Source organism: Rattus norvegicus, chromosome 9, assembly GCF_021556685.1.
Source record: "Rattus norvegicus strain SHRSP/BbbUtx chromosome 9, alternate assembly SHRSP_T2T, whole genome shotgun sequence".
Taxonomy (NCBI): Eukaryota; Metazoa; Chordata; class Mammalia; order Rodentia; family Muridae; genus Rattus; species Rattus norvegicus.
In genome coordinates this window covers 81822506-81841596 of record NC_141542.1, presented here as the reverse complement: position 1 = coordinate 81841596, position 19091 = coordinate 81822506, and the positions used below count along the sequence as shown (strand labels likewise).

At 38.4% G+C, this 19091-nt stretch overlaps 1 protein-coding gene across 18 annotated transcripts in view; it reads right to left on the bottom strand.

Annotated features, from left to right (window-relative positions):
- Positions 1-19091, bottom strand: part of Pikfyve (phosphoinositide kinase, FYVE-type zinc finger containing) — a 94106-nt gene that overhangs the window by 8395 nt on the left and 66620 nt on the right. For all 18 annotated transcript variants that reach the window (NM_001427277.1, XM_087566252.1, XM_087566261.1 and 15 more), the window contains 8 exon segments: positions 1111-1275; positions 3554-3651; positions 4578-4661; positions 6014-6109; positions 14953-15073; positions 16091-16228; positions 17040-17100; positions 18514-18604. In NM_001427277.1, coding sequence (NP_001414206.1) covers positions 1111-1275; positions 3554-3651; positions 4578-4661; positions 6014-6109; positions 14953-15073; positions 16091-16228; positions 17040-17100; positions 18514-18604 — 854 coding nt within the window.

The following is a 19091-nucleotide window of genomic DNA, read 5'->3' as shown; positions in this document are numbered from 1 at the left end:
TCACAATCCTCCCGCCTCAGCTTCCTGCGCACTAGGACTACAGTTGTGTATCACCACGTCAGTCTGCAGTTTTGAATTTTTTTCTTTTTTTATATACAAAGTATGTAAATCATATTCTTTCCCTGCCCTCGATTCCTGAAAGATCCTCCCCAACTTTATGTTTTTGGTCCTCTCCCTCTTTCTCAAAAAAAAAAAGGAAAGAAAAGAAAAGAGAAGAAAAAAGAAAAAAAAGACCAAAAAACAAAACATGAAAATCAAGACCAAAATCTAAAACAAAACATGCACACATACAGAGAAAAAAGCAGAATCTATTCTATGTTGGCCAATTATCCCTAGACATGGGGCCTGCCCTGGAATGTGGTTGGTAAACCCAATGACACTCCACTGGAGAGAACTGATTTTCCTTCCCCAGCAGGAATCGATTGCTATCAGCTTCTTGGTTAGGAATAGGGCTTTTCAAACTAGAGAAAATCCATACATGAAAAAAGAAGTACAATTGCTATTTTTTAAATGACTCTTCCATGATCTGACTTACAAGTCACCAAACAATTCCTCCAAAGAGTCAAACAGTAAATACTTCACTAAACTACAACTTCTCAACTGGCCAATCTAATGTGAAGCAATCAGACAACAGGAAATAAATGCACATGGCCCTATTCTGATAAGTTGGTCAACTTTGCCAAATCTAAACATAATTAGATAAACATGGTTTTTAAAGATCAAAATGAAGGTGCATATAAGTAACCACAACCATACAGGGACTGGAAAAGAAGGAAAACATGTGGAGGGGTATAGGGTATTGAAAAGTTGAGTACATGAGTTATGTTTACATAAACACATCATTTTGCCTTTAAAAGACGTTGCTTTTGCTTCTTTATAGATACGTACAGTGAGGCTTTCTGATTCTAACATATTAAATATAACAGTGCAGACATCTGAAGCCAAACAGACTCCAAGTATCATGCTGTTTCTGGTCTATTACCCTAAAGAGTTAAAACGGAAAAGATGCCCTGCCTTCAGCAAAGAATTATTTACTTCAAACCATTAAAAAATACACAAAGCTAAAGAAAATAAAGCTTAAAATAAGCACATATGGTCTACTTAACACACCTTGAGGCTCAAGGCCTTGACTCTCCATCCCCTCCTTGCCAGTCTGCCCAACCTGGTAGTATGCACTGTCGGCCCCACGTAAGGTCTCTCTCTTCTGAGAAGACAGATCAGGGCTCTTCCCTGCTGTTCCTCTGAAGAAGGACAGCATTCCTGAAGCTTTTTTGGCTTAAAAATAAAAGGTGCCATATTAGAGTAAGTACAGGTCACTATAACTGAAAACTAAAAGTTTTCAACCTTAGGTTGGCAATAAGCATTATGTGATGCTACTGAGAAGGCATTATACATATTCTCACTTACAAATTTCAACCCCCCATGCTGCTGTCTGTAAGTCCTTTCCCCATTTACCCTCATCAGAAACAAGACAAATGTTCTGCTAACTGAAGGTCAACATGTTAAATTCCCCAGAAAGCCATTCAAAATCTTTTAAAACGCAGTCATATTCTAAGCAGTAGAATGAATTACTACCAAGTTCTCATAATATTGTAGCAGTTAAAAAACTAACATAAAACGATTTCATAAACTAAAAGTTAAAATACCTTTGAATCTTAAGTATTCTGTATTAAGATTTATTCTTATTTTATGCATGAGTATTTTGCCTGGATAAAAGTACACCATGAGCATGAGTGCCTGAAGAAGCCAGAGTCTCCTGGAACTACCTGGCTGTTAACCATCATGTGGGCACTAAAAATCAAACCCAGGTTCTCAGGAACAGCTTAACCCCTGAGCCGGTTATCCAACCCTGTGGTCTTCACTTTAACAAAGGAAAACATTTTGTTTACAGCAGCTTTCAAAAAAAAAAGTGTCATATATGATAGAGGGCTGGAAAGACAGCATAGCTGCTTAGAACAGTGTACCGCTTTTGCTGAGGACCTGAGTGCTGTTCCCAGTACCCACATCACACAGCTCAAAACTGCCTGTAACTCCAGCTATAAAGATCTGACACCTTCTTCCTTTATGGACACCCAGACTCAAGTGAGCACACCCCTACACAGAGGCACACACATGATTAAAATGAACAGGTGCTGGAGCGATGCCTCAGCAGTCAGAGCACACACTGCTCTTCCAATAGAGCTGTTTGGTCCTCAGCACCCACAGAGCTGCCCATAACTCTAGCTGCAGAGGATCTGACAACCTCTTCTGTCTCCAAGGAGACACACACAGCATACAGATACACAGACATATACATGAAAATAAATAAAACCTTTTTAATAGGACGGTGAAGATTTATATTTTTGCTTACAGTTCTGTTTTGCTTAGCATATTAATATGTATGACTCTAATAATTTATTTCTTACAAAATTCATAGAGTATCAAACTGTAAAAGTGCTTAATATCCACTGGTGCACAGTCTTTGCTAACAAAACAGTAATTTTTGTAGGGAGAACCATGTATAGAGACTCAAAAGCAGATGGTGACCTGTATAAACGAGAGGTAACTGGCTAAGACTCAGTCTTGACCAATACAACTGAACAACTGAAGAGCACAGAAGTAACAAATACACCTTATACCACTCTTCTCTCAGCTTCAACACAAACTTGGAATATCATGTCTTTAAAGAAAATGAAAAAAAAAAATCGAAGGAAAAAAATCCCTCTATTATCAAAACAATGCTGAGCAGCTCAGTCCCAGCAGCTGCCTGCCTTAGACAAACATGACCTGGGGAAATGACCTGCCATTTGTTAAGCTGTACAGTCAGGTGAGCTGCTGCGACTACTGACCCAAAGGACCAGCAGACAGTTAGCAAGAGTCACTATGTCCTCTTCCACCCGCCCCCTCCCCCCACCCCCCACCCCCGTCCTCTGTGTGTCTCTCTCTGTCTCTCTCTGTCTCTCTGAATCTCTGTCTCTCTGTCTCGCTCTCTAGCCTTCGGCAGTTATTAGTCTGAACTTCAGCTTCCTTCCTAAGACACACCAGATAATTCTTATGTGAGTTATGGTAAAATTTAAGAGGCAAAACCAAAAGAGTTTTCATTATACCAATAAGAACAAAAAATTTAAAAAACTGTACATTGCTGTTGTCTCTTAAGTTATATATTTTAAACTGAAAGTTTAAGAAAGACAAATCCTCTTTCTTCACAAAGGGCTTCTACAAGTTTTAAATTCTGTAAATTGAAAGCATATTTCAAGAAGACTTCAAAGAAAAAGCAAAACATCTTAAAATGTTAAAAAATGTTTCAAAGACCAATTCTTACCAAGTAGTATTCCTTATGGATTTTGTTTTCTTCTGCAAATCATGAATATAACAGAAATATGTGCATATGAAGCCAGTGCTGGCTCAGTGGTAATGGGCACCCGCCTCTCTTGGACCCAAGAACCTGAGAAAAATCACTGAGCCCCACCCTGTAGAAAAGAGCACTAACTTCCAGTTGTCTTACGAGCCCCACATTCAAGCCCCCCCCACACAAATAATAATGAATGAATATAATAAAAGCCTTAGGTCTTACTTGGTTGAGGTTCTCCTTCTACTGTACGGTTTGTCTGTCCTCCACTGACTTCAGGTAATCTAATAGGACTGCTACTTTTTGGTCTGTTATCTAAAGCACTACCATTAAAAAAAAAAAAAAAAAAAAAGAACATAAAGATATTCAGATAAAATACAAACAAATTCTAGTTCCTAAACTACTGTATTCCTTAACTAACACCACCCTCAATATCAGGAATCTGATTTGGAATTTTGAAAATCACAAGTTACCAAAAAAAAAAAAAAAAAATCTTGAAACATCTACTAGGTTTAAAAAATAAAGTACTAGAACTAGAAAAGTATATAAAAGTGTTATAAAAAAAGACCAAGGGGTTGGGGATTTAGCTCAGTGGTAGAGCGCTTGCCTAGCAAGCGCAAGGCCCTGGGTTCGGTCCCCAGCTCCGAAAAAAAAAAAAAGAAAAAGAAAAAAAAAAAAAGACCAATAAAATTTTGCCAAGCTCATAACTATAAGTCAATTACCAAAATATACCAATATCATTTTTCTTACTTTAATTACAAAGATAATTCAGACTAAATCTGATAAGGTCAGTGTAACAGGAGAATTTATTTCAGTAAAAATAAACCTATGCCAATTTCTGTCTAAAACACAGAACATGCTAAGTAATTGATTTGAGTATTTACTTTCTAAATATTAGGATCTTTAGTACTATAGAAATTTTACAAACACTTAAAGTTATAAAGCCAAGCAATAGCACACGCTTTCCAAGTTTTTTAAACAAAACAGCCACTTCATCTTATCATTAAAAATATTGCAAGTTTTAATCTGCAGTGCACAGTGACATATCACAGCAAGGGAAGAAACTACACGCTCAGGGCTGTGTAAGGTCTTTTACAAGACTTGATTTGCTCCAATAGTTAGCTAAAATGAATTATGCGAATCCTAGGAGATTCTGTACTAATAAATGCTATCCTAGAACTAGAGTACAAGGCTATATGAAACAATGACATAGCTCAATTTAAGAAGAATTTACTCAGTCATGAATCACCTATTGGTTGGAAGCCCTTCTTCAGCATTGTTCCACAGAGTTGCTTTGGACAATTCCTCTAAGGCATTTCGGTATTCTTTACAACTTTGGGCGGAAAATAGGTTGAAAATGTTAAACATTAGGTTCTTCTTTAACAATAATAAGTTTTAAAATAACTTTTACATTATAAAAGCATAATCATTATATGTGCCCATAGGTAAACAAATACATTTGGAATTACAAAAGTAATCAAGCTTTATGAATAAAATTAATGTCTTCACAAAGAAAAATCACCAAGTCAACCATATCTAATAATCTTAGCAATGATCCAGAAACACTGTGTAAGGGGAAGATATAGCTCAGCGGGAGGAGAGCTCTAAAGCCTAGCATCTAAAGGCCCTGGGTTTAACGGCCACCAGCAACTCCTACACAACTGCCAAAAAAGAAAGGAAATTGAAAGTGACTTTCTATTTGAAGGGGCTAAACTATTTTTTTAAAATAACATTCCAAATTTTTAAAACTCCGATTCTTGGACTATCAGCCTAGAATACTAGTATCCATTACTTTTCCGAAATATTGATACAGGTAGAACATCCACTTCCTAATACTATAAAGAATGATTACATTTTTGTACCTTTAATATCTATGGAATGTAATCAATAAGGGAAGACATAAGTATCTTTATAATGCTAAAGCACAAAGGAAAAATAACTATGTAGACTCTTGTAAAGAAAAGAACTCTTATCTAATGTAAACTCTAGCTCATGAAGGAAGAATCAGATACAACCATACTGCTTACTCTGGTATATGCAATATCTATGTGCCGCATTTTGTTTATAATCAAATATTTTTCAATAAATGAGATACCTTATAATCGATACTTTTTATTTTTATTTTTATACTTTATGACAGAAAATTTTAGTTAAGCACCTTGGTCTATTTAACCTAATCCATCACTGCCAATGGCAGCTGTATAAAGGAGATGCTGAGGACTTTAGAAATTAGATAGAAATATTTTAAAGGTCCAATGCTTCTTTAAGATCATGGTAACTACTAAGTTAAACATCCAAACGTGTCTCTGGAACAAGATGCAGAAACAGCATTCTCCAGGTAGAAAATTTTAGCCCGTATGTGTGCAAAGTAGGAAGAAAGTGATATTAGGATATTGCAAACTGGGTTCACTATTACATTAAGAACTAAATTACACAGTAAGAGTTACCAGGAATAAATCAGACAGCAGTCAGCATATTCAAGGTTTAGTAGATGCTAGGCCAGGTCACATTAGTAACTACTTGCCTAAGAGTCATGCATTATCTCATTATTAAAGATTTTCAAATACAAAAGACTCTCATGCTTAACAAACACATGTTTGCTTGCATCTAAAAAGCCCCAACCAACGTAACTAACAGAGAGACTTAAAAAGACACAGATGTAAGTACAGGAAAGGCTCATTATACCTGAGTGCAAAAGCAATGATGGAGCTGGGCTCTTTCTCACAGACAGCAATGGGCACCCGTTCGTGTTCATACATTAAATAATGTTTATCTGGATCGCTGCCCAATAAATAAGAATTGAAGTAAATCAAATGCAAAACTGATTAACCCAATACAATCAAATCTCAGGACAATTTAAGATTAACTAAATACTGAGCAATGTAACCATTATTAAGAAAGCCAAAATGTATGCAAATGCTGAGAAATTGAATGAAATAAGCAATGAAAATACCAAGAAAAGTTTATAAATCAACTGGAAAATTGTCAGAAATAGGTTTGGGGTTTGGAGAGATGGCTGGCTCAGCAGTAAAGAACACAAGGACCAAGATGGGATTCCTAGCACCCATGTGTAGTTTGCAACTGTCTGTTACTCCTACCCAGGAGAAATCCAGTGCTCTCTTCTGGTCTTTCCAGGCACCAGGCACAAACCTGGTACACAGACATACATGCAGACAAAACATCCATACACAGAAAATGAACATTAAAAAAAGAAATAGTTTTCAAATCGCAGAGTTCTAGAATAGTTACTCCAAAACTTTACATACTGTCAAGACCTTGGCCATACTAGTTTCAAAACGGAGTATGCGATAAATAGGCTAAAATGCATGTCCTACTTCTAACCCTCAGAGGATGCCTCCCAGTAACTCTGCAGAAACTGTGCTGATAGTTCCAGGGCAAATAACACAACAAGACCACTCTACTGTCATGTGGAAATCGGTTTTTGCTTAACCTAAACTTTGCTCCCTGACTTCTGCTCCAACTCTGCTTGGGAACCTTAGATAGAGTCACTGGCTTTATCTTAGATGCCATTCACTGACTAACCTATGTAGAAGAAAAACAGTATTGAGGAAAACTCCTATTTCGGTATTGTCCATCCATATACATGGTTAACAATGCACTGGACAGAACTAAACAGGTTAAGTTTGTAGTACACAGGGGTAAAGAAGCAATCCTGCAAATAAATACAATCTCTCTCTGATAAATGCAGTAAGAGAACTGTTGCAGATGAGTACTTAACTCTTGTTCTCCAAATCCTAAGTAGAAACCCTAGCCCCAGTGTACTGGTATTAGGAGACAGTGCCTTTAGATCATAAGGATGAAGACATCCTAAATGGGAATAGTGTCCCTGACAAGAGGGACAAGTGAGCTCTCTTTCCACCACATGAGGACGGCCTGGGCAAGGACCCTCAGAGTCCACCCTTCAGACATGAGCTTGATCCTGCAGCCTCCAGAACTGGGAGAAATATGTTTTTATCGTGTATAAGCAAACCAAGATATGGAAACTCATTATAGCACTCTAAGCTAAGAATCCTAACAAAACATAGAGGCCTAATTCTGTTAGTACTGGGGCATAGAAAGACCATCTAGTGAAGTTGTCTTCAGAAAAGAACACAACTTCCAAATTGATAAAGATGGTAAGAACACAAAGGCCATAGGAAGGAACAAATGTCACTGAAGAAACACATATTCAGACCTGAGGTTGAGAAATCTAGCCTTTATACGTGACTACCATGTAATGTATCCTATGTATCTATGAGTCTCTTCTTGTCTCCTCCCAAGACCATCAGCTCCTAAGAGCAATGCTCTCCACCTGGGGGAAGGTGAACAGTCATCACATAAAAATTTAATTAGACCCATGGATCCCGGCCCGCAGCAGCTCTCTGCTCCCAGACCCGGTGAGAGAGAGACCCAACCGCCTGGTCAGGTGGGCACTCCTGAGGCTGCAGAGTGGAAGAGACCACCAACACTGCTCACCCCTGCCCACATCCCTGGCCCAAGAGGAAACTGTATAAGGCCTCTGGGCTCCCGTGGGGGAGGGCCCAGGAGCGGCAGGACCCCTGCCAGAGACACCGCCGGACCCTGAAGGAAACAGACCGGATAAACAGTTCTCTGCACCCAAATCCCCTGGGAGGGAGAGCTAAACCTTCAGAGAGGCAGACAAGCCTGGGAAACCAGAAGAGACTGCTCCCTGCACACACATCTCGGACGCCAGAGGAAAAAGCCAAAGACCATCTGGAACCCTGGTGCACTGAAGCTCCCGGAAGGGGCGGCACAGGTCTTCCTGGTTGCTGCCGCTGCAGAGAGCCCCTGGGCAGCACCCCACGAGCGAACCTGAGCCTCGGGACCACAGGTAAGACCAAATTTTCTGCTGCAAGAAAGCTGCCTGGTGAACTCAAGACACAGGCCCACAGGAACAGCTGAAGACCTGTAGAGAGGAAAAACTACACGCCCGAAAGCAGAACACTCTGTCCCCAGAACTGACTGAAAGAGAGGAAAACAGGTCTACAGCACTCCTGACACACAGGCTTATAGGACAGTCTAGCCACTGTCAGAAATAGCAGAACAAAGTAACACTAGAGATAATCTGATGGCGAGAGGCAAGCGCAGGAACACAAGCAACAGAAACCAAGACTACATGCCATCATCGGAGCCCAATTCTCCCACCAAAACAAACATGGAATATCCAAACACACCAGAAAAGCAAGATCTAGTTTCAAAATCATATTTGATCATGATGCTGGAGGACTTCAAGAAAGACATGAACACACTTAGGGAAGCACAGGAAAACATTAATAAACAAGTAGAAGCCTACAGAGAGGAATCGCAAAAATCCCTGAAAGAATTCCAGGAAAACACAATCAAACAGTTGAAGGAATTAAAAATGGAAATAGAAGCAATCAAGAAAGAACACATGGAAACAACCCTGGATATAGAAAACCAAAAGAAGAGACAAGGAGCTGTAGATACAAGCTTCACCAACAGAATACAAGAGATGGAAGAGAGAATCTCAGGAGCAGAAGATTCCATAGAAATCATTGACTCAACTGTCAAAGATAATGTAAAGCGGAAAAAGCTACTGGTCCAAAACATACAGGAAATCCAGGACTCAATGAGAAGATCAAACCTAAGGATAATAGGTATAGAAGAGAGTGAAGACTCCCAGCTCAAAGGACCAGTAAATATCTTCAACAAAATCATAGAAGAAAACTTCCCTAACCTAAAAAAAGAGATACCCATAGACATACAAGAAGCCTACAGAACTCCAAATAGATTGGACCAGAAAAGAAACACCTCCCGTCACATAATTGTCAAAACACCAAACGCACGAAATAAAGAAAAAATATTAAAAGCAGTAAGGGAAAAAGGTCAAGTAACATATAAAGGGAGACCTATCAGAATCACACCAGACTTCTTGCCAGAAACTATGAAGGCCAGAAGATCCTGGACTGATGTTATACAGACCCTAAGAGAACACAAATGCCAGCCCAGGTTACTGTATCCAGCAAAACTCTCAATTAACATTGATGGAGAAACCAAGATATTCCATGACAAAACCAAATTTACACAATATCTTTCTACAAATCCAGCACTACAAAGGATAATAAATGGTAAAGCCCAACATAAGGAGGCAAGCTATACCCTAGAAGAAGCAAGAAACTAATCGTCTTGGCAACAAAACAAAGAGAATGAAAGCACACAAACATAACCTCACATCCAAATATGAATATAACGGGAAGCAATAATCACTATTCCTTAATATCTCTCAATATCAATGGCCTCAACTCCCCAATAAAAAGACATAGATTAACAAACTGGATGCGCAACGAGGACCCTGCATTCTGCTGCCTACAGGAAACACACCTCAGAGACAAAGACAGACACTACCTCAGAGTGAAAGGCTGGAAAACAACTTTCCAAGCAAATGGTCAGAAGAAGCAAGCTGGAGTAGCCATTCTAATATCAAATAAAATCAATTTCCAACTAAAAGTCATCAAAAAAGATAAGGAAGGACACTTCATATTCATCAAAGGAAAAATCCACCAAGATGAACTCTCAATCCTAAATATCTATGCCCCAAATACAAGGGCACCTACATACGTAAAAGAAACCTTACTAAAGCTCAAAACACACATTGCACCTCACACAATAATAGTGGGAGATTTCAACACACCACTCTCATCAATGGACAGATCATGGAAACAGAAATTAAACAGTGATGTAGACAGACTAAGAGAAGTCATGAGCCAAATGGACTTAACGGATATCTATAGAACATTCTATCCTAAAGCAAAAGGATATACCTTCTTCTCAGCTCCTCATGGTACTTTCTCCAAAATTGACCATATAATTGGTCAAAAAACGGGCCTCAACAGGTACAGAAAGATAGAAATAATCCCATGCGTGCTATCGGACCACCACGGCCTAAAACTGGTCTTCAATAACAATAAGGGAAGAATGCCCACATATACGTGGAAATTGAACAATGCTCTACTCAATGATAACCTGGTCAAGGAAGAAATAAAGAAAGAAATTAAAAACTTTTTAGAATTTAATGAAAATGAAGATACAACATACTCAAACTTATGGGACACAATGAAAGCTGTGCTAAGAGGAAAACTCATAGCGCTGAGTGCCTGCAGAAAGAAACAGGAAAGAGCATATGTCAGCAGCTTGACAGCACACCTAAAAGCTCTAGAACAAAAAGAAGCAAATACACCCAGGAGGAGTAGAAGGCAGGAAATAATCAAACTCAGAGCTGAAATCAACCAAGTAGAAACAAAAAGGACCATAGAAAGAATCAACAGAACCAAAAGTTGGTTCTTTGAGAAAATCAACAAGATAGATAAACCCTTAGCCAGACTAACGAGAGGACACAGAGAGTGCGTCCAAATTAACAAAATCAGAAATGAAAAGGGAGACATAACTACAGATTCGGAGGAAATTCAAAAAATCATCAGATCTTACTATAAAAACCTATATTCAACAAAACTTGAAAATCGTCAGGAAATGGACAATTTCCTAGACAGATACCAGGTATCGAAGTTAAATCAGGAACAGATAAACCAGTTAAACAACCCCATAACTCCTAAGGAAATAGAAGCAGTCATTAAAGGTCTCCCAACCAAAAAGAGCCCAGGTCCAGACGGGTTTAGTGCAGAATTCTATCAAACCTTCATAGAAGACCTCATACCAATATTATCCAAACTATTCCACAAAATTGAAACAGATGGAGCCCTACCGAATTCCTTCTACGAAGCCACAATTACTCTTATACCTAAACCACACAAAGACACAACAAAGAAAGAGAACTTCAGACCAATTTCCCTTATGAATATCGACGCAAAAATACTCAATAAAATTCTGGCAAACCGAATTCAAGAGCACATCAAAACAATCATCCACCATGATCAAGTAGGCTTCATCCCAGGCATGCAGGGATGGTTTAATATACGGAAAACCATCAACGTGATCCATTATATAAACAAACTGAAAGAACAGAACCACATGATCATTTCATTAGATGCTGAGAAAGCATTTGACAAAATTCAACACCCCTTCATGATAAAAGTCCTGGAAAGAATAGGAATTCAAGGCCCATACCTAAACATAGTAAAAGCCATATACAGCAAACCAGTTGCTAACATTAAACTAAATGGAGAGAAACTTGAAGCAATCCCACTAAAATCAGGGACTAGACAAGGCTGCCCACTCTCTCCCTACTTATTCAATATAGTTCTTGAAGTTCTAGCCAGAGCAATCAGACAACAAAAGGAGATCAAAGGGATACAGATCGGAAAAGAAGAGGTCAAAATATCACTATTTGCAGATGACATGATAGTATATTTAAGTGATCCCAAAAGTTCCACCAGAGAACTACTAAAGCTGATAAACAACTTCAGCAAAGTGGCTGGGTATAAAATTAACTCAAATAAATCAGTTGCCTTCCTCTATACAAAAGAGAATCAAGCCGAGAAAGAAATTAGGGAAACGACACCCTTCATAATAGACCCAAATAATATAAAGTACCTCGGTGTGACTTTAACCAAGCAAGTAAAAGATTTGTACAATAAGAACTTCAAGACTCTGAAGAAAAAAATTGAAGAAGACCTCAGAAGATGGAAAGATCTCCCATGCTCATGGATTGGCAGGATTAATATAGTAAAAATGGCCATTTTACCAAAAGCGATCTACAGATTCAATGCAATCCCCATCAAAATACCAATCCAATTCTTCAAAGAGTTAGACAGAACAATTTGCAAATTCATCTGGAATAACAAAAAACCCAGGATAGCTAAAGCTATCCTCAACAATAAAAGGACTTCAGGGGGAATCACTATCCCTGAACTGAAGCAGTATTACAGAGCAATAGTGATAAAAACTGCATGGTATTGGTACAGAGACAGACAGATAGACCAATGGAATAGAATTGAAGACCCAGAAATGAACCCACACACCTATGGTCACTTGATTTTTGACAAAGGAGCCAAAACCATCCAATGGAAAAAAGATAGCATTTTCAGCAAATGGTGCTGGTTCAACTGGAGGGCAACATGTAGAAGAATGCAGATCGATCCATGCTTATCACCCTGTACAAAGCTTAAGTCCAAGTGGATCAAGGACCTCCACATCAAACCAGACACACTCAAACTAATAGAAGAAAAACTAGGGAAGCATCTGGAACACATGGGCACTGGAAAAAATTTCCTGAACAAAACACCAATGGCTTATGCTCTAAGATCAAGAATCGACAAATGGGATCTCATAAAACTGCAAAGCTTCTGTAAGGCAAAGGACACTGTGGTTAGGACAAAACGGCAACCAACAGATTGGGAAAAGATCTTTACCAATCCTACAACAGATAGAGGCCTTATATCCAAAATATACAAAGAACTCAAGAAGTTAGACCGCAGGGAAACAAATAACCCTATTAAAAATGGGGTTCAGAGCTAAACAAAGAATTCACAGCTGAGGAATGCCGAATGGCTGAGAAACACCTAAAGAAATGTTCAACATCTTTAGTCATAAGGGAAATGCAAATCAAAACAACCCTGAGATTTCACCTCACACCAGTGCGATTGGCTAAGATCAAAAACTCAGGTGACAGCAGATGCTGGCGAGGATGTGGAGAAAGAGGAACACTCCTCCATTGTTGGTGGGGTTGCAGACTGATAAAACCATTCTGGAAATCAGTCTGGAGGTTCCTCAGAAAATTGGACATTGAACTGCCTGAGGATCCAGCTATACCTCTCTTGGGCATATACCCAAAAGATGCCTCAACATATAAAAGAGACACGTGCTCCACTATGTTCATCGCAGCCTTATTTATAATAGCCAGAAACTGGAAAGAACCCAGATGCCCTTCAACAGAGGAATGGATACGGAAAATGTGGTACATCTACACAATGGAATATTACTCAGCTATCAAAAACAACGAGTTTATGAAATTCGTAGGCAAATGGTTGGAACTGGAAAATATCATCCTGAGTGAGCTAACCCAATCACAGAAAGACATACATGGTATGCACTCATTGATAAGTGGCTATTAGCCCAAATGCTTGAATTACCCTAGATCCCTAGAACAAAGGAAACTCAAGACGGATGATCAAAATGTGAATGCTTCACTCCTTCTTTAAATGAGGAAAAAGAATACCCTTGGCAGGGAAGGGAGAGGCAAAGATTAAAACAGAGACTGAAGGAACACCCATTCAGATCCTGCCCCACATGTGGCCCATACATATACAGCCACCCAATTAGACAAGATGGATGAAGCAAAGAAGTGCAGACCGACAGGAGCCGGATGTAGATCGCTCCTGAGAGACACAGCCAGAATACAGCAAATACAGAGGCGAATGCCAGCAGCAAACCACTGAACTGAGAATAGGTCCCCTATTGAAGGAATCAGAGAAAGAACTGGAAGAGCTTGAAGGGGCTCGAGACCCCAAAAGTACAACAATGCCAAGCAACCAGAGCTTCCAGGGACTAAGCCCCTACCTAAAGACTATACATGGACTGACCCTGGACTCTGACCCCATAGGTAGCAATGAATATCCTAGTAAGAGCACCAGTGGAAGGGGAAGCCCTGGGTCCTGCTAAGACTGAACCCCCAGTGAACTAGTCTATGGGGGGAGGGCGGCAATGGGGGGAGGGTTGGGAGGGGAACACCCATAAGGAAGGGGAGGGGGGAGGGGGATGTTTGCCCGGAAACCGGGAAAGGGAATAACACTCGAAATGTATATAAGAAATACTCAAGTTAATTTAAAAAAAAAATTTAATTACTATGGAATAAAAACAAATGAATTGGATACACTTGTACCACCATAACAAAGGCAGAATCTGGCCAGCCAGGTCAACCAGTAGAAAAACTAGCTTTTACAACCATTATGTACTTCTTTCCAGTCTGAGTGAATACGGCATAAAAAAATATGAACATGCACGGGCCATTTTGCTCTTTATCAGTATTCTGTTACATTGAGTACACTCATATACACCCAGCAATATGCCGTTTAGAGATAAATGAATGTGGATGAAAGAGATGGCTCAAGTCACTAGCACCCGTGTAAAAGGCCAGACATGACCATACATGTCTGTGACCCAGTACTAAGGGAGACAGAGACAAGAGGATCACCAATTTGCTGGGTACCCTAGCTATGGGTTCAGTGAAAAGAAAAAGGTAGAAAGTAGAAAGTGACATGACCGAACACCTAACATATTTCTCTGGCCTCTGCACATAGGTACTTATTTGCATCTACAAACACACACACACACACACACACACACACACACACACACACACACCCCACCCCTCACACATAACTTCTCTCAGACACAAACACACAAGCAAAATCTTTAAATGAGTTTTGTAAAAGATCAATGGGTATAGCACTTATCTTTACATAGATGCATATATGTTGTGTATCTGTTTTCATAACTAGTACCTTTATGTACTAAACAATATTAATGTTTTCTTCTTCCATTCTCTATGATATGATAAAACATTCTAAAAATTACATGCCAAAAGCCATCTCTTTTACTAGAATGATGTAGATTTAGACAAACATATTTGCAGATAAACTGATCTAAATAAGTAGGGAATAAATGCCACTTGGTTCTGAAATACTTACAAAGGAAATGGAATGGGATTATAGCTGTTTCCTGGAAGCAAATTAGCAAAGATGGCTTTCATGGTTGACTTTTCCTTCACCTGGCTGTCTGTGGATCCCAGCAAATGCCCATCAAATACATCTAGAACAAAACATATTCTACTTATACATTAACATTCAGGAAAAACAAAGAGTAGAAGTGTCTGTTTTATTTCATTTTCTCTTCAGAATATAGACAGATATAAATTACAGCTTCCATTTTCTGGTCACTCTTAGGACATGAAATGGCCAAGAGTGAAATCACTGATTCAGAAAGATGTGTGCAAGTCTTCACACCTGAGGAGATCAACCTGTGTCAGCACTCTCTTCCCACCACAGGATCCGTGAGGGAATTACTGTCTGAGCATGTGTGAGCTATCCCAGCACTGTTACTCCAACTGAGGAGTGTACACTCTATTACACTAGAGCTTAGCTGCAATGGTAAAGTCACCCAAAGTTTAAAGTAGTTATTGCTTAACAAGAAAGCAAGGAAAGAGAGAAAGTATGTAAATGTAAAGGTTTGTTTAAAAAAACGGTAGAAATTTCTTTCACCTTGCAAAGCAAAAATAATACACTTTATGTACCTTAAGAAAGATGCCCCCTAAAAGGTAGATAATATTGAATAATATTGTCTTACTAGAACAACATACACAAAGTGATGCATGTCAAATAGTACTACTAATAGAAGAAAGGACAAAATAGAAAGGCTTTGTTTAAAAAGGTACTTTTTGAAGACTTTATTATTTATTTATGTGTGTGAGTGTTCTGCCTGCATGTTTATATGTACAACACATGCTTGGCTGGTATCCAAGGAGAGGTGTCAGAAGAGCAAGTCAAATTCTCTGTGGAAGAATTACAAACAGTTGCTAGCTGACGTGTGGATTCCGGAAATCAAACCCAGTCCTCTGCAGGAGCTGCAGGTGCTCAAAACCACGGAGCCATCTTTTCAGTCCCTTAAAACTGTACTTTAACCACAAATAAAATAAACAATTCTAAAGAATAAGAAAGCATTATGTCAAAGGATTAGCCATGTTTTTCTTTTTTAGAGGCATGTATAAAGCAAGGAATAATCTCAGTCTTGGATTCAATGCAGTCGAGTAAAACGTGGCCCACGCCTTACCTTCAGAGCCACTGGCTGTGTCCAGGTCAGAAGGCCCTCCCACTAACTGCTCAGCCAGGGCCTCAGGAGGAGTGGGCAGCTGGAGATGGGTGGAGCTCGTGGAGCTCTGACTGGACAGGGTTGTCAAGAAGCGATCCTCTAAAGAAACACACGATCTTAAATGAATCATTATAACAAATAGTCCATGTCACCTAATTAATACTCATAATATGCAAAGTCATTTATTTCTATTTGTTAAAATAGAAATTCACCTCTTCAAAAATTATCTAGGTCATATATGTAACTCATGTCATAGAAATTGACACAAAAATCCAGAAACACTATCTGATTTAACCACAACCAAATCTTGGTGTCAAAACCACATCAACCAACTCTGACTTCTACCCAACAATGCTCCATTGTCTACCTAAACATTAACAGAGAATTGAATTAAAACACTATGGGGAAACTTACATGCTCATCCTAAAAGATAAAAGTCATTGTTATAACTATTATAGAAAAATATTTTTTAAATGGTTATTTCTTTGCAGTAGCCATCCTATGTAATTTTCCCTAGTTCCAAGATGTCACCAAGTTATTGAAGAAAGAAATCTTAAATCTAAAACATAATTAAAGATGTAAAATATAAGTTAAGCATGCTAAATGGACCTTGCAATAGAATAGGGAGGTTGACTGGCATAAGCAAAAGAGAAAGCTAATGTCAGGTTTTGTTCTTTTCCTACTGGCAGCCCTCAATATATTGTATGCATTTCTTACGTCCTAGTTTATGTTCTTATAGCACACTGTATAAGAGTCTCAGACCAGTAAAAATTATAAATGTTCTATAAGGAGGAAAATGACTATGGACAAGTGTATTAGAGAATAATGCTCACATTAGCAGTTAAAAGCAGTTGCAGAGCAAAAACCTCCTTAAAGACAATAGGGAGAAGTCACCATGCTGAAGACCAACCTTTTTCTCCGTTGTGAAGTCCTGGAGAAATATTCCTTGGAGATGTGTCCATTGCACTTATCTATAGAGAAATAATAAATATGCCGTTCTTAGGATGCATTTTTAAAAATCATATTTTAAAAGTATTTTGAATCTTGAAATTTTTGAAATTAGGACCTTCTTCCACTAAAATATTACCTTTTGATAATTTAAAGTGGCTCTTGCCACTTTAATTAAACCTGAGTACGTACATTCTTAAATGGCATCTACTGGTTCACTTAAAATGATGTAATTTATTTACATAAATATACATATAAGAACTACCTAAAGAGAAAGCTATTTTCCAAAATTTAAAAAAAAGCACTAATGAAGAGTATCACTGTTTTACATTTTCAGGAATATCTTCAAAGGCTGGCTAGCTGTAAGACAGCTAGATTCTGTATTTACTCTGAGGTATTATTACACCACCAATCCTGGCTTCAAACAGATATGCAGTTTATAAAGAAACTAGCAAACATGGACCCATACTTTGAGAATATTGCTATAAATAGTAGCTCACACCTTGGCATGGGCACATCTAGGAAGACTTGTCAAGTAAGCCTGCTCATCTCTTACAATCCATCCACTGAACCTTCTTAGATCCGCTCACCCATCACCCATGGACAACATATATTAGAAGTACTACAAGCCCCACAGAGAATTTAGTTAGGAGTAATTTCTTATTCAGTAAAGATTACCATACCACAGAGATCTTTATTTGTATCTTACATAAATAACCCACCATTATTACCCACTCTATCACCAAAATTCTATTTTCTTTTAAGGTTTTCTATAGTCTTCTAATAGACACTAAATCCTTAAGAGTCTATCTATCTTCTATCAGTTTCTTTTTAAGCAGGCAAATGTTTCATGAGATATTAACTATAGCCTGTTCACAAATGCATGCCATGTAACACAGAAAAATCCTAAACCAAAAAAAGCACTAGAAACAATTTATCAAAAGGCCATGCAACAGGATTTCAAGTCAATTTTCTACTTCCCAAAAGCAGATCATCTATTGGGTGGTAAGGTATCTTCAAGTTCATGCCTACAGACTATACTCAAAAGGGTCTCACACTAGGTACATACAAGGTGTACATACATACAATGTAGGCAACAGCACTCATGCTCATAAAAGTAAATAACTATATTTTTTAAATGGAAGAAAAATAAAGACTGAAAACTCTACTATATACTCAGAATCCAGAGCTCTTCCTCTGTTATATTTTCTATCATGTCTTAGGTAGAGAAGCCTTTTTACAAATATTCAAATAGATACATTATAACATACTATTTTAATTGGAATTAAAATATAAAAGTTATCCAGATCATAGGTCCCTGAAAATTCACACATGTTAAAAAACTTTGTGTATTAAACCAATACTCCTAAGTGTTAGAATGGCATTAACTACATTCCCATCAATGAAACAACAAAGACAGTGCTATACTCTATTACCTTGCTCTCTTCTCCTTGTCTCAGTCTTCCAGGACTGGGAGGAACCGAAGGCCTCTTCCTACCTTTTTCCTGCTGGAAGAGGTCCTGTAACCTATAGCCACAGGCAAATAGGAAATGGTTTTGTTCTCAGTACCTTAAATTATACTTATAAACTTTTTCTTGTAATGGACTTTAAAGTTGTACACAGCCATCACTAAATTATTACGACAGCCAAAGATTCACAGCACACTGATCTAGTCCATCTCACGTAGTAGCACAGCCGTCTGAAACAGCAACAAGGGCTATTTCCTCTTATTCTAACAAACTATGTAAAGGCTGCAATGTGTTTTAACGAATGAACAGACGAAGGCCAAAAAAAAAACAAAAAACAAAAACAAAAACAAAAAACAAAACCTTTATAACTAAGAAAATGGAGCATCTATAATCAATAAGGACATTTAAATTTAAAAACTGGGATTAGGGATTTAGCCAAGTAGCAAATGCATTGCCTTGGTTTGCTCCCCAGAAACAGGAAATAAATTCTGAAATACTGTGGTAGAACAAGTTTGGCAGTGCTGCGGACAGAAGACTGACAAAGC